The following is an 18385-nucleotide window of genomic DNA, read 5'->3' as shown; positions in this document are numbered from 1 at the left end:
CCCTGCTTAGCTGTTTCTACTGACAGGCCAAATCAGGTATACATACAACAGAGATGCCAAAATACATGACTGCTATGGTTCATACAAACAAGCAGGAAATGTGAAAAGATAGGGCAAAGCAATGTACTTGGAAGTCTTAAGATATTATGTTCCCATACCTTCCCTATAATTTATCAAAATAAAAATAACCACACACTAAGCTGACATGCATTAGAACGGTATTAAGACTGTGTTACCCATTCATCTGTAGCCTTTAGATGACAACCCATCTAAACACACACGCCTTTTTACAGTCCACTTACTTCTTTTTAACTTGCAAGTATATAACTGAGCTGGCCAAATTCCTAAATGCCTTTCTTCATCTTATTATATATAACCATCATATGGTTAAGACCTGAGGCTTGCCAAGTCAGACCAACCTGGGTACAAATTCCGATTCTACTACCTAAAGTTCTATGACCTTGGGCAAAAAAATCACCAAGCCTCAGTTTCCTCATCTATAAAACAGAGCTGATAACAGAACTCACAGTGTAAGCTGTCTATGAAGAATAAGTATGATAAACATATAAAGTGCTTACCAGAATGCCTGGTATACATAGTAACCTCTTAGTAAATGGCAGTTTAAAATCACAGCACCAAATATGACAGTTAAGTAAAAGCATTTAGGGGCTTCCCTGGTGGCAGAGTGGTTGAGAATCCTCCTGCCAATGCAGGGAACACGGGTTCGAGTCCTGGTCCAGGAAGATCCCACTTGTCGCGGAGCAACTAATTCCATGCGCCACAACTACTGAGCCTGTGCTCTAGAGCCCGCGAGCCACAACTACTGAGCCTGTGCTCTAGAGCCCGCGAGCCACAAGTACTGAAACCCGTGCGCCTAGAGTCCGTGCTCCGCAACAAGAGAAGCCACTGCAGTGAGAAGCCCAGGCACCGCAATGAAGAGTAGCCCCCGCTCGCCGCAACTAGAGAAAGCCCGTGCGCAGCAACAAAGACCCAACATGGCCAAAAGTAAATAAATAATTTTTTTAAAAAATGATTTAAAAAAAAAGCATTTAAGACCATCAAATCAATATCTATTATGTGTGGGAATTCCCTGGTGGTCCAGTGGTTAGGACTCCATGCTCTCACTGTTGAGGACCTGAGTTCAATCCCTGGTGGGGGAACTAAGTTCCCACAAGCAGCGCAGCGCAGCTAAAAACAAAATTATTATGTAAAGGAGAGAAAGTTCTAAAAAAAATCCTATTTTTAAAAGCACTGATGCATGATTAAACAAAACATTACCTTCACAGTACTGTTATTTTCCAAAAAACACATTAGAAAAAGGCAAGGAGTTAAAACAAATTTCAGTCAGCACTCATTCAAAACTTTTAACTTTCCATCAACCTTTGACAAGAGTCTTATAAAACAAAAATTATTTGTGTGTGTGGATTATAGCCCCTTTAAGTCAACAGTTCTGAGGTGGTTAAGCAAGCAAATTTTAAAACTGACCTGCTTACTTATGCTAAGTGAAGTAAGTCAGACAGAGATAAATACTGTATGATATCACTTATATGTGGAATCTAAAAAATAAAACAAACTAGTGAATATAACAAAAAAGAAGCAGACTCACAGATACAGAAAACAAACTGTGGTTATTAGTGAAGAGATGGAAGGGGGAGGGGTAATAAACAAGTAGAAGATTAAGAGGTACAAACTATTAGGTATAAAATAAGTTATAACGGGTATATTGTACAACACAGGGAATATAGCCAATATTTTACAAATTTTTAAAAAATGACCTTCCTAAATAAGGTAATAGAGAATTACAAAAATAAGACAGATATAAACCTCAAATTATATTATAAAAGCTACTTCCACTGACAATGAAAGTAAGACTTCCATCTGAACTGTAGGCAATTTAGTTATAGAATGTTATATTCTCAGAATAGAATCTATGCAATTGGTTCTATTCCTATTTCTTTAATTCTAACAAATCTCAGAGCAAAGGCACTATTTGAAAAGGTGACAAGAGAGAGGAGGTCTACCCAGAACTGAGGGACATGTTCAACGGTCATTTTGACCTCAAGACAAAAATGGGAAGCAAAAGGATACAAGCTCCAGAAAGGTTTGCCTTCAAAATTGAATTCAGGGTGAGTCAGGTCCATCGTAGTTATTGTTTGTGTATAAGAACAAATAGTAAGAAACAAGATAATCAAAAAGGTGCCTAACTGGATTTAGAGGTTCTTATTTTTTATTTTATTTCTTATTTATAAAGTTTTCTCTAAGATAGTCCATTCTACTGGATAACATTAAGTTCAACCATTTTGATTTTTACATACCTAGTAAATAAGTCTAAACTAGACCAAAATCTGAAACTACTCAAGTAAAAGTGGCCCTCTTGATAGGTTATCTTCACCCACTAGCAGTAATTACCTGAATTTCAGAATAATTATTTCACACTACAGGCCAATTTTAGGAACTGAAAACCTAAAGTCATGAAGTGATGACAAATGTCATATTAGAATATGATTCACAATTATATACACTATCAACATGAATTGGTGCACTCCCCAGTTCTTAAACCAAGTACCAAACCAATTATCAATACCATTCAAAGTTAAACAAAACTCCACCAGAGCTCAGTTTCACACCTGAGGTTTTTAATAATGACTTTGTAAACTTCTGTGTAAATGTGGCAATTGCCTTGCTTCCTAACTAGAAAACACTTTCCCCTTTTAGCCCATTATGGAGCTATAATCCTTTAACATAGTACTATACTACTAAGTACTATAATAATATAAAGCATTTAGAATCATCAGTGCAACAACAGCTGTGAAAGAACAGTTAAAAAAAAGAAAAAGAAACTGATCTTATCTGATTAAAACTTATTAACTCTTTAAGAAAAATGTCCCTGTGAATCTTTTCTTAAAACAGCTACACATTCCCTTATCCTCACTCCAGAGTGGACCATTCCCTTCCAGTGCTCCTACAGCACTCAGTATATCCCTCTTATATAACACTAGTACATAATATTGTAGTTATTTACTTATATGTCTGTATCCCCCACTAGACCTGAGCTTTTTAAGAGCAAAGGACTCTTACCACCTTTTTGCTTAGTATATACATAGACCTTCAAATGCCAGGTCAATAAATTCCTAATTAAATAAATAAATGAAGCCCAAGAAAGTGTGCTTTGGAAGGAGGGGTATATTTGTTGTGGGTTTATTGAGGGGAGGGGAGGTTGAATTTAAAATATCCATGCAAATGGAAATTATTAAAAGCTCCATGCAAATGGAGATTATGCAAATGGTGATTAAATGAAGTCAATATCTGACCATAAAGCTAAAATCTTAAGATTTTACACACTGTTGCAGAGTTTAGCCAGAATTCCATTAACAGCATGTAGGCATGTGACCTATCCTTGTAGAGATCCTAAAAGAACAACTTCAAATCTCCATTCTTCTCCCTCCAGCAGCTCTCATTTATTTTCCTAGAAGCCACCGTCCACAGGGATCAAGGCCCTCTACCTCCCCTGACCCATCAGATGCAATAAGAGCAGTGTCTACAAACTGTTCTACTTCACGCTGGGGAACACTTGCTTCTACCAGGCACTAAACCCTTCTCTGCTTCCAAGTCCACCCACCTCCACCTTTCTTATGTGCAAGGAATCAGGCATAAGAAATGATCTGTTAAACACCAAACAGCACTTGAGACACTTAAAAACAGAATCAATGTTAAGTAGTCATTGTGGGGGGTCATAAGAATCTAAGCTTCCTTTATATTAACTCAACAATATAATATTGCTTATATTGTTAAATTTCTCCGTTCTAAATAACAACTTTACAAGTAAACTTTAAGGACTCCAATTCCTATGCTGAGGACTACCTATGGCTTTGGAGTATCAGTAAACAGTTGGTCTGTTAAACAACTGTGATACTTCAAATCAGTTCTAAGTGATAAAAAAAGCTAGAATGTGAGTGTGTGAATAACCTTACAAAGTTTTCAGTGAAGTTCTATGAAAATAAACACATGTGCGCTTCACTGGTGGCGCAGTGGTTAAGAACCAGCCTGCCAATGCAGGGGACATGGGTTTGATCCCTAGCCTGGGAAGATCCCACGTGCCACGGGGCAACTAAGCCCGTGCGCCACAACTACTGAGCCGGCACCCTAGAGCCCGCGAGCCACAACTACTGAAGCCTGTGCGCCTAGAGCCGGTGCTCCGCAACAAGAGAAGGCACCGCAATGAGAAGCCTGCGCACCGCAACAAACAGTAGCCCCCGCTCGCCGCAACTAGAGAAAGCCCTCACACAGCAACGAAGACCCAATGCAGCCAAAAATTAAATAAATAAATAAATTTATTTTTAAAAGAAAGAAAAGAAACGAAACACATGTACACCATCCCCACCTTCATTAACCTAGAAATAAACTTCAGATATTACAATTCACTTGGAGAAAACTTGCTGGAAGAGGAAAAAAGGTTTGCCACAAGGTTAGGTAATTAATAGGCTGCATATTATTTGGTATACCTTCCAAAAGTGCCTCCGGTGTGTACTAGAAGCAAGCAGCTTAGGAGGGCCGGGTGTAGAGAAGTTTGCAACTGATCTGTCCTCCAGCAGCTGACTGATCCACATGGGCACTGATAGCACTCCACTGAGATAAGTGCTAAGATGGCAGAACTCCTGCCAAAAACAGGCTTATCCCAGGAGCAGGTAAGACAAATAGGGTTCACGCTCCTCTCTTACTTTTTAAAAAAGAAAAAGTTTCAGAAAAGTGATAACTCTTGTTCTATCACAGTGCAAACCAAGTCCCTTTTGGTTTAATCATATAATGTAAAAGATCCTCACATAAGTATACACTTGAACATATAACTAAGTACTTAGATATATGCTCAATAATGTACTTAGGAATGGCTGTGTTATGAACACTACTATGGAAGTCTAAAGCTTTCAATTCTGCCTATCCTGAAAAGCTATTTTCTACTTTAAAAATGTGTAAAATGAGTCATATGCAATAGGAAATCTTCTGTAAAGCAGAAATTTTTAAAGAGAAATTGTTACCCCTGTGTAAATCTTACCTTTCAAGAAAAGATTTGAATGAGAGTTCCAACTATTTTGTTCCAAGTACTTAAATACTTCAGGGTTTTTATTTCTCCTACTAAAAATATTTGTAATCAAAAAGTACTGACAAACATAGCTAATGCCAACTAAGAGTTGTTTTTCTAAACCACCTGTTTTTGCAATAACCACCCTATTTCTATAGCTATTCTAGAAGCCTAAATGCCTAACTAAACTTAATACTGTAACACTGAAACAGTCCTAATCCATTAACATCTTAATATAGATCAAATGCCTTCCTTACTTATTTGCATAAAACAAGTGTTAAGTAAAACCTAGAAAGCACAGTTGCCTTAATATAGATCAAGTGCCTTCCTTACTTATTTGCACAAAACAAGTGTTAAGTAAAACCTAGAAAGCACAGTTGCCTTCCAACACATCCTTGCTGCTGGCTTAAATTTGCCAGATGCCAAAAATATTTCCCACCCTAAAAATCCAAGCTTCTTCATTAATTAAAAAAAAAGGTTTAGTAATCACTGAAAACTACTTATTCAGGAATGAAATTTTTACACAATGGAGAACATGAAAGCCTAACTTTCATACACACTACACACATTATACTTTTCTAAATTATTCCAAGACTTAGTTATCAACTGTGTTGATAACTTTCAAATCTAACTTTGGGGACAGATAGAGCCGTACTGTCTATTTTATTTATTATCTTTGCAATATCCAGATGTGATTCAGAATGAAAAACACTGCTGCAGTGATTTACAAATGGCTATATGAAAGGAATAAAATGATGCACCAAATGGTGGGGGTGTGGAAGGACTGTTCTCCTCTAAATGAAGAAAATTTCTGTGTCCTCTACAGGAGGAAAATGAGAGAGGAAGGGGCAGAAGAAAGTGAATCTAAAACGTATAACTCTTTGCTTCTTGAAACATATATACTAGTGTGTAAAGTATAACTTTCATAGGGGTCACATACTTATTTCAAAATTCGCTCTTCAGCAGTAAGCAAATTTCTGGGCCAGATGTTGAAAGTAAAAAGGAATTTTAGTCTAATAAGCAATAAAAGCTTGAATATGGATTGCAGTGTTTATCTTTTTTTTAAAGGATGCACCTGTCATTCCCATTTTAGGTTGATGACTTTGAGTCCAAGGAAAACGGTCCTATTGTATGCCTGCCAATTCTCATGTGCCTTGATATTTCACTTACTAATTACACTTACTAATTAACTGGACCTCATCAGGAAGATATTAATGATGGTTCAGACACTCAAGAGAGTCGCATAACCTCGGAACGCAAAATACTTCGCAGTCAAAGAGACCTATTTGACTCAAGAGGGGTTGGGATAAGCAGGGAGTAAGGGAGTATATGACACGAAAATCCGCTGGCCAGAGCAGCTGCGCCCAGGTTTTAGACACTTACTGGTTTGCTAGGGTACACGTTAGACAGATGCGTTTTTAGTTTCCCCACGGTCCAGTTCAAGAAGCAGCTAATAGTCTGGTCACTGTATTTCTGATTCGGTGCTTTAATGATGAGGGTCACAGGAATCTCCATCCCATTTTGGTCCATGGTGCCTCCAAGGTCGAACAGAGTCAAGAGGAGCAGCAGTTAAGCCCAAATGAGCCGAGGTGGTTACTGCCGGCGCGGCTGGGATGGGGACGGAAGCGAATGGGTTCTTAATATTCCTTGTCCAAGTCAGTCACAAGTGCATCGGGCGATACAAAGGCCATTGCCGGTGCCGAGGATGATGGCCAGGGGCGGAGACGGCGGCGGCGGCGGGGTCTGGGGGCCCGGCCGGGGGTGCAGTTTTCCCCGCCAGGTTCGGGCTCCGCCGTGCTCCGGACTGCAGAGGGAAGCCAAGGGGAGAGAGAAAGCGGTGAGAAGGTAGAGAGGGGTGAGGGCGCGACAGCCCGAGCCACCGCCCCGCCCCGCTGCGACCAAGCTGAAACGCAACAAGGCCCCGACGCGACGGCCCCGCCACGCGGGCTGGAGAAGGGGACGGGCCGCTCAGGGCGGCCAGCCGCGACAGGCAGGGCTACCTGAGAGATGGCTGCGGGGCCCGCCACCGCCGCCCTCCTCCCCCGGGCACGGCCACCGGTCACACAGTACGGCCGAGCGTCCTCCGCGGCGGCCGCTCCCTTCCTACTGCTCGGCGGCGCCCACGGCCCAGCCCTGGATCTCGCGAGGCGGCGCGGCGGCAGCGGGAGAAGTTGGCCGAAGGGCTCTCCGCCTGACCCCTCCAGCAGGGCAGCAGGAGCGCAAGGCGGGGCGCGGCCGAGATGGCGACAGGTGGCAGGAGGGCGGGGACTAGAATAGGGGCGCCGGCCGCGAGCGCGCCTGTTTTGTTGTTGTTGTTGTGAAGAAGGTCCGGGTCCCCTTTAAGCCGGAAAACGCAGGGCGGAAGTGCGTCAGGGGCGGCTCGCCCCCGCGCGCTGCCCTCCAGGTCCCGCCGCCGACCGCCCCTGGCGGCCCAGGGCGGCCGGTGCCGAGTTCTGTGTCGCCTCGAAGTCAGTCGGGCGTGTCGAGGCCGTCAGGCCAGGCCATTCGCTCCGCCTTGCCTCCCCAGCGGTACTCGGGCCTCCACTCGCTTCGCTGGCGTTAGCACATTCTGTTTTGACCACACCCGGAAGACTTGGGAAGTGTTCCTCATCCTTAGAGCTGTCTCTTCAAAAGTTAGTGTCCTTGCTGATGCTCAATCAGACTTCTGCCCATAATTTCTTGTGTCGACTGTCTGCAAAGCACGGTACCTGGAGCTTTGGGGAAGGAGGGACTGGGGGTACATTGCATAAGGAGAATGCTTTTAGTCTACCTCTACTTTCCGTGTGACCCTGGCTAACCTTCCTGAGCCTCAGTTTACTTCTGTAAATGGGGACGGTAATGGCCACCTGACTGTGTGCTGTTGATTAAATGAGCTATGTAGGCAAGCCATCTGGTACAGTTCTGGCGTATATCAGTCTCTCAACTAAATATTAATTAACATGTATTTCCTCTCTGTCTTCTCAAAAGTTGGCAAGTGTTTGTTTACTGAGCACCTACTGTGTGTTGACCACAGTGGGAGATGAAGACGGTTGGCAGTGTTATTTTTCTGGTTTATGGTTTACACGTGGGAACGTGAAGTTTCAGGCTATTGCCCAAAGCCGACTTACTCTCCATTTTCTGCATAGGTTTAGGAGTCAGTGCAGTAAGTTGAGATGTGCATTTGCACAGGTCCAGGCTTCCACTTATAGGTGAATACAAGCACATAATGTAGGGGGCTTTGGGGACCTGATCTCTTCCCCTCTCAGCTGCAGAGGAGTTAGTGAAAGTTAGAGACCAAGAGGAAATTCTTCCTCTCAACAGCTAGTGCCCCAGGATCCCTTACACCCTCTCCTCCTTCACCTCTTTCTTTGTGATAGGACACCTACCATATCTTAGCCATACCCTCTCAATGCTCTTCTAAAATAAGAGTAAAGTTTCATTTATTTCTTGTCATGAAATGAGAACAGTTTACTATGACTTGGATTTCCTGTAGCAGACCCTTTTTCTACCTATTATCTAGTCATCTTAATAGAACCTTAACTTAATTCTAGCTACAAGTACTTTTTCTAGCTCCCTTACATCTAGCAGCAGCCATTCGACACAGCTGTAGCCCGTAAGATGAAAGGTGAAGTTGCTACTGGGGCTTCCAGGGGAGCTTTCAGATGAACATGTTCTGCAGACCAGAGCTCATCCTTGCCCTCTACACCTGTCTTTCTTACTGGAGGAATGTGATGCTGGCAGTGGGGCAGCCACAGCTCAGTCCTGAAGCAACAAACAGGAGAACAAAGGCCTGTGTTACAAGGATGGCAGAACAGAACAATTGAAAGAGGCTGAATCCTTTATGGCATAAGTGTGCCACCATATAAGTCCCAAGCTATCTGCTCTAAGAATTCTTTTATGTCCAATTCCTGTTTAAGGCAGGAGGAAGTCTCCCCAACTGCAACTGCCACAAGCACCACCACCCAAGCCTGTCACTTATGCCTGTGACTCACACTTCCAGGAACCCCTTAGAGTAATGTGGTCATCCCCCTTGGCGCTCTGAAATGTACATTATTAATGAGATATATATTAATAAATATTAATATTGACAGAATGTGCATTTCACTGGATAGACACTACTTAAAGTAGAGTTCATCAGAGGTTCACTAACATGGACAAAATCATTTTAAAATGTAATGAACATTCAAGAATTTGAAATATATGAGTATAAAGATGATAGAGTATCTGACAGAAATGATTTTTTTTTTTTTTTTTTTGCTTTACAGCCACCTGAATTAACAACCTAAAAATGCTTTTGATGCTGTGGAACTTGCCCACAATAAAAACAGTATGTAAATATGATCCCATTTTTGTTAAATTACGTGTATGTGTTTATAGAAAAATGTATGAAAGGGTAGTCCCTAGACTATTGATAGTGTTTAACTTGGAATTTGGAGTAGGAAAAACAGCATGGAGGGGATGCAAGATAGCAGTTACTTAGAGGGTGCTGTGAGCTGTTTGTTCTTTGCCCGTGTTGCACATAAGAAGGGGAAATGTGAAAGAACAACTACACATCTCAGTTACCATTTGCTACTTAAAGACAGCCTCTAATGAGAATGCTTAAGGGGAGGATGCTAATAGATAATAAAGGATTTGTGATAAGGCCAAATCTACTTTAACAATATTAACTATTCAATACACATAATTTTAGTAGCTAGTTCAGTAATTCAGGGTGATTTCTGCCAATGGAGTAACTTTCTTTGTTGACAAAGTAAAACACTTAAAGAAAATTATTTGTAAATAATAAAACTAATTTCCAGTAATTGTGGGATATTTACTTCTAATTCTTTTAATTGGGAAGGAGCACAGCTAGAAAAGCTTATATTGACTCCTTCTGTGAGATTCCAGTTTCTTTTAAAATTTTAAAGAAAATAAAGTGCTTATTACTGAGCTTTTCTTACTAAAATTTGGAATACCTTCCAGGAAGGTAAAATACTTTATGATGTTGAATAATATAGTTTTCAGTGTTTTGGTTTTTTTGTTTTTGTTTTTATGATAACTCTCTTAGGAAGAAAGACTTTAGTCAAGTGATGATCTTGCAGTTGCAAATTTCAAAGATGATGATAGCCATCTGGCTTCTGATTGATTCCTTCTATTTCTATTTACACCAAACTTGTCTTTTTTTTTTAAGATGCTGTGCCACAAAGCATCTAATCAAATCTCAATCAAATTTATTGTTTAAAAACAAGTGAAATCCTACATTTCAAGCCTAGGAAAATTAGCTCATTTCAACACTGCACTTTCAAAATCTTAATTGGTCCCAGATGTTTGATTATAAACCATATTGTAGAAAATGGAAGGAAGAAAACCACACATGCATTGAATGCCAAGTAGATGATTTAAGTGATGTGTCATTTAATGAATTTTCAGAACAGCCCTGAGAGGTAGTGAGGTCAGTGAAGCTCAGAAAGGCTAAATGTCTTGCCCCAAGTCACACAGCTAGTAACTTCCAAATAGAATTCTGATTCCTCTGTAATACACACTCTTTCCACTACACTGAACTTAAAGATATTCATTCATAACAAGACACATTCAGGAGGAAAAGGCTTTCAGGAACAACATCTTAGAGGTCATCTAGATCAGCTTTCCAAGTACTGCCGGAATCACTCTTAGGACATCTCTGAAAGGCAATCAGCCAACTTTGGCTTAAACTCTTCCAGGGAAAGGGAGCACCATAGTTTTCACTACAGCATGACCTATTGTTAAACAGCCATGGTTATTATAAGTGAATTAAAATCTGCATTGCTATAATTTGTCATTAGGCCACTTTTCTCCTCTTGATTAATTCAAAATATGTTTGCTTTTATTCCACGTCTGCCCTTCAAATGGTTAAATGCTGTCTACATCTTATCCAAACTAAACATCCCCAGATTCTTCAACCATCCTTAAGAATAGTTTCCAGATCACTCAAAACAGTGACTCACCTTTGAACACACTACTTTGCATAGCCCTCCTCAATTATGGTGACCATAATGAGCATTTCGACACATGATTTCCCTAGAATAGTCTTCATAAGGACACGTCTATATTTCTATTTCTGTATTAATATAAATCTTCATAAGGTAGTTTAGCAGTTGGATTTCCTGCTTTTCAGAAACTATGTATCTAGTCAGTTCTTAGAGCGACCATTTGGGTAAGACAGAAGTCTAATTTCTCTGATGAGTTAATCCACTGACTTATTTATCATAACACTTGGAGAAAATTGTAGCAAATAGCATCTCACTGACCTCCTTTAGGTGACCAGAGGAAGGGGGGGAAGGGGAAATCCCTTATATTTTTCATCCTCTAAAGAATTTTGACCTAAATATATGTATTAGTTATTTATTGCTGCAAAACAAATTGCCCCTAAAACTGGGTCAGAATTTTGGGAGCGTCTTTGCTGTTGGTTCTGGTTTTGAGTCTCTCTTGAAATTGCAGTCAGGATTTCAGCTGGCATTTGGTTGTCAGAAGGCTTGATTGGAACTGGAGGATCTACTTCCAAGATGGCTTACTCCTAAGGCTGGCAAGTTGGACTGGTTGTTGGTGTGAAGTCTCTGTTCCTCCCCATGTGGGTCCCTCCACAGGACTGCTTTTGAATGTCCTTACAACCAGACAGCTGGATTCCCCCAGAATGAGGGAATCCTAGAGACCAAGGCTGAAGCAGCAGTGCCTTTCGTGACTTAGTTTCTGAAATCTTACATTGTCACCTACATGGTGCGCTATTTGGTCACATAGGCCAGCCCTGAGTCATTGTAGGAGGAGAGTAGTATGAGCATGAATACTAGGAGGTAAGGACCTCCTGTCATACTGGAGGCCAGTTACCATAATGTACCTTACCAAAGCATAGCAGGTCATAATGGATACCCTGTTCCTTCTGTATGCAGCTATCCAAGTCCAAATCCCAATAGTAACCTTGCAGTTGGTTCACAACTGCATGCCCTTCCTCTGGCATTTAGCCTCTCTTCCCAGAGATGTTTCACCAAGTTCCTCCCCCCAAAATTAGAACTATCTAACTCTATTGGCTATATTTCTCAAATGTTTATAAATGTTTATCTTTTTTGCTAAAAGTAAATATAGTTTAGCTGAGTTTGGGAATATTAAAAAGGTAAGAATAATCACTAAATTGAACATGGAGAGTAGTCATGGGCCTAACTCAGGGGTTCTTAATCTGGGTCCAGAGACATACCCTGAATTATCTATAGGACTGTGCATTTATCTGGAGGGAGAGTCCATGGTTTTTATCAGCTATTATTTATTTATTTATTTATTTTTGGCTGTGTTGGGTCTTCGTTGCTGTGCGCGGGCTTTCTCTAGTTGCAGCGAGCTGGGGCTACTCTTCGTTGCGGTGCACGGGCTTCTCATTGCGGTGGCTTCTCTTGTTGCAGAGCATGGGCTCTAGGTGCACGGGCTTCAGTAGTTGTGGCTCGTGGGCTCTAGAGCGCAGGCTCAGTAGTTGTGGTGCACGGGCTTAGTTGCTCCATGACATGTGGGAACTTTCTGGACCAGGGCTTGAACCCGAGTCCCCTGCATTGGCAGGCGGGTTCTTAACCACTGCGCCACCAGGGAGCCCTTTATCAGCTTCTTGAAGGGGCCATTTGTAATGCCTTTCAGAGCAGCAACAAAATTTAGTCCTCATTGTAAGGTTTTTCCAGTTAAAGGAAATGGGTTTTTGAGCCATTTACCAAGTTACTGCCTCAAGGGCCCCAAAACACTGTTCATTGCCTGCTTTTTGATAATAGAAATAAACCCTGTAAATATCAATACTTCTCCTTTTCCAGCTTTCATGATATTAAGCTTTGTCAGTAAAGAGCACTGGAGGGACACTAGAGGAAGAATAGAATTCTCTACCTGTGTAGTGTAGCATGCTCCCTTAGGCAGGCTCTTACAGCACGTGTGGCTTCTGCAGCTCTCAGTTCCAGCAGTGCCCAGTGGCCAGCAGTGTGTAGCACCTCCCGTGAACAGGCAACTTTGCAGGCAACACCCATGAGCATCTTTCCCTGGAACCCCATCAAATGGCTTCACATGGAGTACCACCAGTACAACACTGTTCATGAATAGCTTCCCCTCACACCCCTTAGCCAGCTTTTCTCCCTCAGCAAACTTCTCTGACATCAAATGAGCCACAGTCACTGGACTTCTTCAAGGAGGGTCTATCTCAGCCCTTAGGGCAGTAGATGATCACTATATCAGATTTTCCTATATTCTTTAGCATTTTCTTAGTTCTTTGCTATCCATCTCCTTATCACTCCAATTCCTTGTTATAAATGGTAATTCTTTAACCTTCCATGTTCAAAATATTGTTTGATTTCTGTCTCTTGATTGGACCCTAACTGATACAGAATTGGTATCAGTAGTGATCCCAGGAGAGAAACACACAAAGAATTTGAGGATTGCCTTGGTCATGCCCTTTGGCTGGGTTCCTCCCCATTGAGAAGTGAGATGAGGGCATTAAAGTAAGCAAACTGTCATCTGTGGTTGATCGTGATGACACGTCAGCTGAAGCAAGAGATTGCCCAGCTCGATGCTGCACTTGACCATTATGGCAGTTAAGATGTCTCTAAGGACAATAGTATGGCATAGAGTCTTCTGAGTGTCCTTTAGCACTTATAGAAAGGAAATCACAAGCTCGTTTCTTTCAACTCTCAGCTCAAGCCACAGTCTAAGACCAGAAAGCTTCCATGATAACTATAAAAGAATCTTTTAGTTCTTTCAGACACAGGGGTGATATTGTCAAAAATCAAGCACAAAATTTTATTATATGGATTGCTGAATTGTAGCAATAGTTGTATTCGCAGTTCCATCAAATTTTTCACACGACAAACTAGCGGTTATCAGTGGCGGGGGCTAGTGGTATACAGGTGGGGGAGTGAGAGGTACAAACTATTGGGTATAAGATTGGCTACAAGGATGTATTATACAACATGGGGAATGTAACCAATATTTTGTAATAACTGTAAATGGAGTGTAACCTTTGAAAAATGGAGTGTAACCTTTAAACATTTTTAAAAGGAAGAAACAGAAAAGAATGGGCAGAGAAGAAAGACCAGGGTTACAGAAAAAAACAAAGTGTACTAGGCAAAAAGAAAAAGTGTACCAAGAAAGAAAAAGGGAAACCCAAAGTAGGATGCAGCCTGCATTTTTTAACATTATCATCATCATCATTATTACTAAAATAAAATGGCTAATTTTTTTTTCATTTTTTACATAAAAGTTAAAGCATTGAATGAGAAAGAATGGGATCCTGAAAATTGGAATGGGGACAGCTGCTTGAACACAGATGAAGCTAATCATCTTGAAACTACAAGTCACTCCAAGCTACCTCTATTAAAGAAAGAAGTTTGCCCTCTGGAGACTAGCCTTCCTTTGCTTAAAAACTCTGTGATAACCTCACCAGGGAAGATGCCTTAAAACGGAATATTTATTCTCCACAAGACACACTATAACCACCCACTACTGCCCCTAGACCTAAAACTAGGGTTAAATCTCAGCATTCTCCATGGCGACAGGTACACACAGTGACCCAGGAAGAAATCGCTTACACACCAAGATAATTACAAGACTTTACTAATCTATATCAGCAGAAATAGGAAGTATATTCTAAGAGTGTTAGACCTCAGAGGGTGAAATACAGCACTAGATTGAGCCAAATTAATGGATATAGTGCACTTAGTAGATTCCAGGCTTGATGTGTTAGTTCAGGAAGCTGAAGGTAGCTCTCACGATTGATTGGTCGACTGAAACTTGGACTCAACCATGGCCTACATTTAATATAGCTGAGATACCAGAGCTATCTACATCATGTAGATAAAGGAATCCAAGGGCATAGGGAAATAGGTATGTTAAATGTATTGTGTGTTACCTGCACACCCACCTGTCCCCTTCAACGTTCCATGAGAAGGCCCAGAAGACACTCACTTCACTAAGGCATTGAGAAATACATGAGTGAGGGGAGCTCCCACATCCTTGTAAAGCTCTGTGTTGCTCTCATTTGTAGACCAGGCATGACTAAAGGGGATGCTGCCACTGAGATAAACTCCCTAGTTATAGTGCCATTTGGAAGACAGCACCCTGAAAGGATGAGAATCTGTTTCATAGGATGCAATATATCCTTTGGATCAGAGACCATTATATGCAGAGGAATGTCAGTTCTTAGCTCAACTGCAACAGTACTTAATGTTCACCATTTACAATAATAATATTTGTGCTACTCACTATAATAGAGGACACAAAGAATAGTAAGATATACTTGCCTTCAAGGGGTTTCCAACTTAGGAGAAAATAAGACAAGCCCACAAATGACTGTAGGACAAAATAGAGTAAGGGCAGTATCCCAGGCCCTTCTGCAACCCAGCCAGTTTATGTCTCAGCCAAAAGCAGAAGAGGAAAGTGAGGGATCTGCTGTATCGAAGTGGACTGGGGGCAATTTGCAAGAGGCAAACAGTAATTTGACTTGACTCTTCCTTTCCTCAGCTTTTTCCAACTTTTTCTCACATTTCCCCCAGATTATATGCTCATTAAAACCAATCCACTGCCTTTCCACAAGCCCAGCCGACACTGTAAGTTCAGAGAGGTCTAGCTATGCCACAGGAGATAAGATGGACCTCACACTACCAGGCATGCATGTCTACCTCCCCCTTCTTAAGGCCTACTTTTCACTGTGCCATTCTTAAGGACAAGCCTCATCCTTTTTTATTACACTCTCCACCATCCCTCCCATTTCGCTTCCAGTAACTGCAGCAATTTCTTTATGTTGGTGGTGGCTTCCTAATTAGTTGTGTTAAGATTCTGAGGCCAGATCTGGGATCAGCAGGATAATTGATTGATTTAACTGACATGGGTTAAGGAAAGGGAATGACAACTAAGTCAAGTGCTTCAAATACAGTGCACTAGAAACCCACTTCATTCATTCAAAGTATTTCACATTTCAAAGGTTTTGTACTTTCTATCTTATCTCAAAAAATATTGCCAAAAACATGCATAACAATTAAGTAGTTTCATAACTGGTCAATAGAAAAGGCCAAAGTTCTTGAGAAAAATCTTGTCTTCTTAGTTTCTTTCTTTGTGTCGTGACTCCCTAGGGTTTGTAAACTAGGCTGAATCTTTGAAACAGCAAACTAGCTTTGACTAAGAAAATTTGTTAAATTCCAGGCTTTAGAGAGTAATAGGACAGCTTCTTGAGTATAGCCTTTGTAACACTCATTCTTAAAGAATGCAGGATTTTATCTCCCTGAAGGAATTTATGTTTCACAACTTTGATGTTGCCCAGTGCAAAATGCTCAGCTCTGTTGCAAGAATTTGTAACTAAGATCATTCCAGAATGAAGACAAAGCAATTTAACATTAATCGAGTACTTATTACAGATGTGGAGTGTGCTAGGTGTGTTTATGTAGTGATCTCTTTGAATCCCTTCAAGATAAACCCTGAGACCTCACTTGCAAACTTTCCCTGCCCCATCCTTAGATGTTTTGTCTGTACTTCTATGTGAAATCTATTTCATTTACCATGTGATAATTATCTCTTGATAAGTCTGTGAGCTCCCTGAGGCTAGATATCATACCTTAAACAAATTTTTTATCACTGTTGCCCAGGACAATCCCTTTTTCTTAATAACAATGAATATTATTGACTAAATGATAATACTCATTTTACAGAGAAGGTAAATGAGGTAAGTAATTTGCTCAAGGTGACTCAGTTAATAATTGATAGAGCTGTTGATACGAAAGCCTCTGAATTTTATGGCATTTCCTATTTGTCTGTGTTTAACACCACTTCTAACTTCCGTACCTGTAGGATTTGGGGTAACCATCTATGTCCTCTTTCATGTATGCAATAGCAGACAGTAGAGTGTCTGGGAAAACTACAGGACAGAAATCTGGGCCAAATTGAGGAATACCATGAGGTCAGCAAAAGCGTCACAGGGACGAAGTTCAGAAGTGATGGGGGGACATCCCTCTTCAGACATCTGCTAGGAATCTCAGGTAGCCAAAAGCAACATCCCTGATTAACTATAAACTTGCTCGTTAACTACGCAGAAAAGCAGAGAAAAAAAAAACACAGGAATTTCAGCATTGTACCTAATTCTTATCTCTTATATACTTTCCTCTGACATTTAATGATTAGCTATACCACATGCATTTTCCTGCTAACTCCTCTGCCAAACTCAGTATTTTAATCTATTATATTTTATTGCACATGTGACTAGAATCTCCTATAATTATTATACACTTGCAGCTTTTTATTTTGTGTCTATGAAAGTTATTCTTTGTTAACACAACCATTTTTATTCACTCTTATTCACTCTCACCCCAAATTGCAGCTTATAGAGTAACACTTCAGGAAGGGAAATATTTGAGGCACTCTCCTTATAGCAACCTGCATTTGTGAGGATGCCAAGAAACCTATGAAAGAAAATAAGCTTAAAGAAGGAAAAGAAAGCTCAGCATAAATTAATACTTTTTCTCAGATTCATGTGAGAGATGGTCTTCTTTGCTCCCCACCATTTATGTATTGCTTCTCCAGGGTTTTTTTTGTATTTTTGTTTTTTTGTTTCAAAATTCATTTATAAACCTCCATTTTGGATAGGGGGTCTCATTTTGACTTATTATCAATAGAAACCATTTTTCTTATTATTTCATAGGATTTTTTTATCAGCTATGATTTTCTTTTATTTAAAACATTTTTAACTTCATAAGAAATTCTAGTCTAATTTGTATAGCCTAACCATCCTAAGTTAGCAACTATCATTATTTTTTATTTCTTCTGATTTTCATTATATCTGTATGCATATTTATAATGAAATTCATATGTATATAGTTTTATAATGTTATAATAGTATGCACACACAATTTTAGAAATTCCTTTTTTCATGTAAAAGTGTTTTTATAAATTCTTTTTATTTCTATTTGGTTATTTTTTATTTCTACATAGTCGTATTTATCAATGCTAAAGTTTCAAAATGAAATACTATATCAACATGCCATAATTTTATTTAACCATTTCTCAAGTCTTAGATATGTGAGTTCACAGTTTTTTTATTTTTAAAAATAATGCTTCTATAAACATCTTGGTTTGCTTAGCCCTTATACTTGAAATATATTCCCAGAAGAATGATTACTAAGTCAAAGGATCTGAACTCTTGATATACATTGTCCATTATATTTTAAATCAACTGAAAATAAATTTAAATATTTGGCATTATTTATTTTAACTTGCTTTAGCCCAACTGTTAATATATTATGTCATCAAACATTTTAAAATATGCTGAAAATATGTCATTTAGTTTATTTTGTTGCAAGTGATAATCAGCTAACC

At 40.1% G+C, this 18385-nt stretch overlaps 1 protein-coding gene and 1 long non-coding RNA gene across 3 annotated transcripts in view; one reads left to right on the top strand and one right to left on the bottom strand.

The window, feature by feature from the left end:
• Nucleotides 1-6607, bottom strand: part of HERPUD2 (HERPUD family member 2) — a 41841-nt gene extending 35234 nt beyond the window's left edge. Inside the window, exon 1 of the mRNA XM_022583475.3 lies at nt 6461-6607. Coding sequence (XP_022439183.2) covers nt 6461-6607 — 147 coding nt within the window. The remainder of the gene's footprint in view (nt 1-6460) is intronic.
• A 91-nt stretch (nt 6608-6698) lies between these two features.
• Nucleotides 6699-18385, top strand: part of LOC111179655 (uncharacterized) — an 80594-nt gene continuing 68907 nt past the window's right edge. The window contains exons 1-3 of one of the 2 annotated variants that reach the window (XR_002645993.3): nt 6699-7710; nt 9322-9383; nt 14286-17959. This is a non-coding gene — a long non-coding RNA (uncharacterized LOC111179655). Of the gene's footprint in view, nt 7711-9321; nt 9384-14285; nt 17960-18385 lie in introns of those variants that run through there. The other variant, XR_002645994.2, reaches the window with a different exon arrangement.

This window comes from Delphinapterus leucas, chromosome 9 (assembly GCF_059928025.1).
Source record: "Delphinapterus leucas isolate spDelLeu-1000000601 "Yukka" chromosome 9, BTC_Dleu_Yukka2, whole genome shotgun sequence".
Classification (NCBI taxonomy): domain Eukaryota; kingdom Metazoa; phylum Chordata; class Mammalia; order Artiodactyla; family Monodontidae; genus Delphinapterus; species Delphinapterus leucas.
Note: the sequence above shows the minus strand (reverse complement) of the source record. Positions and strands in the feature narration are given on the sequence as shown.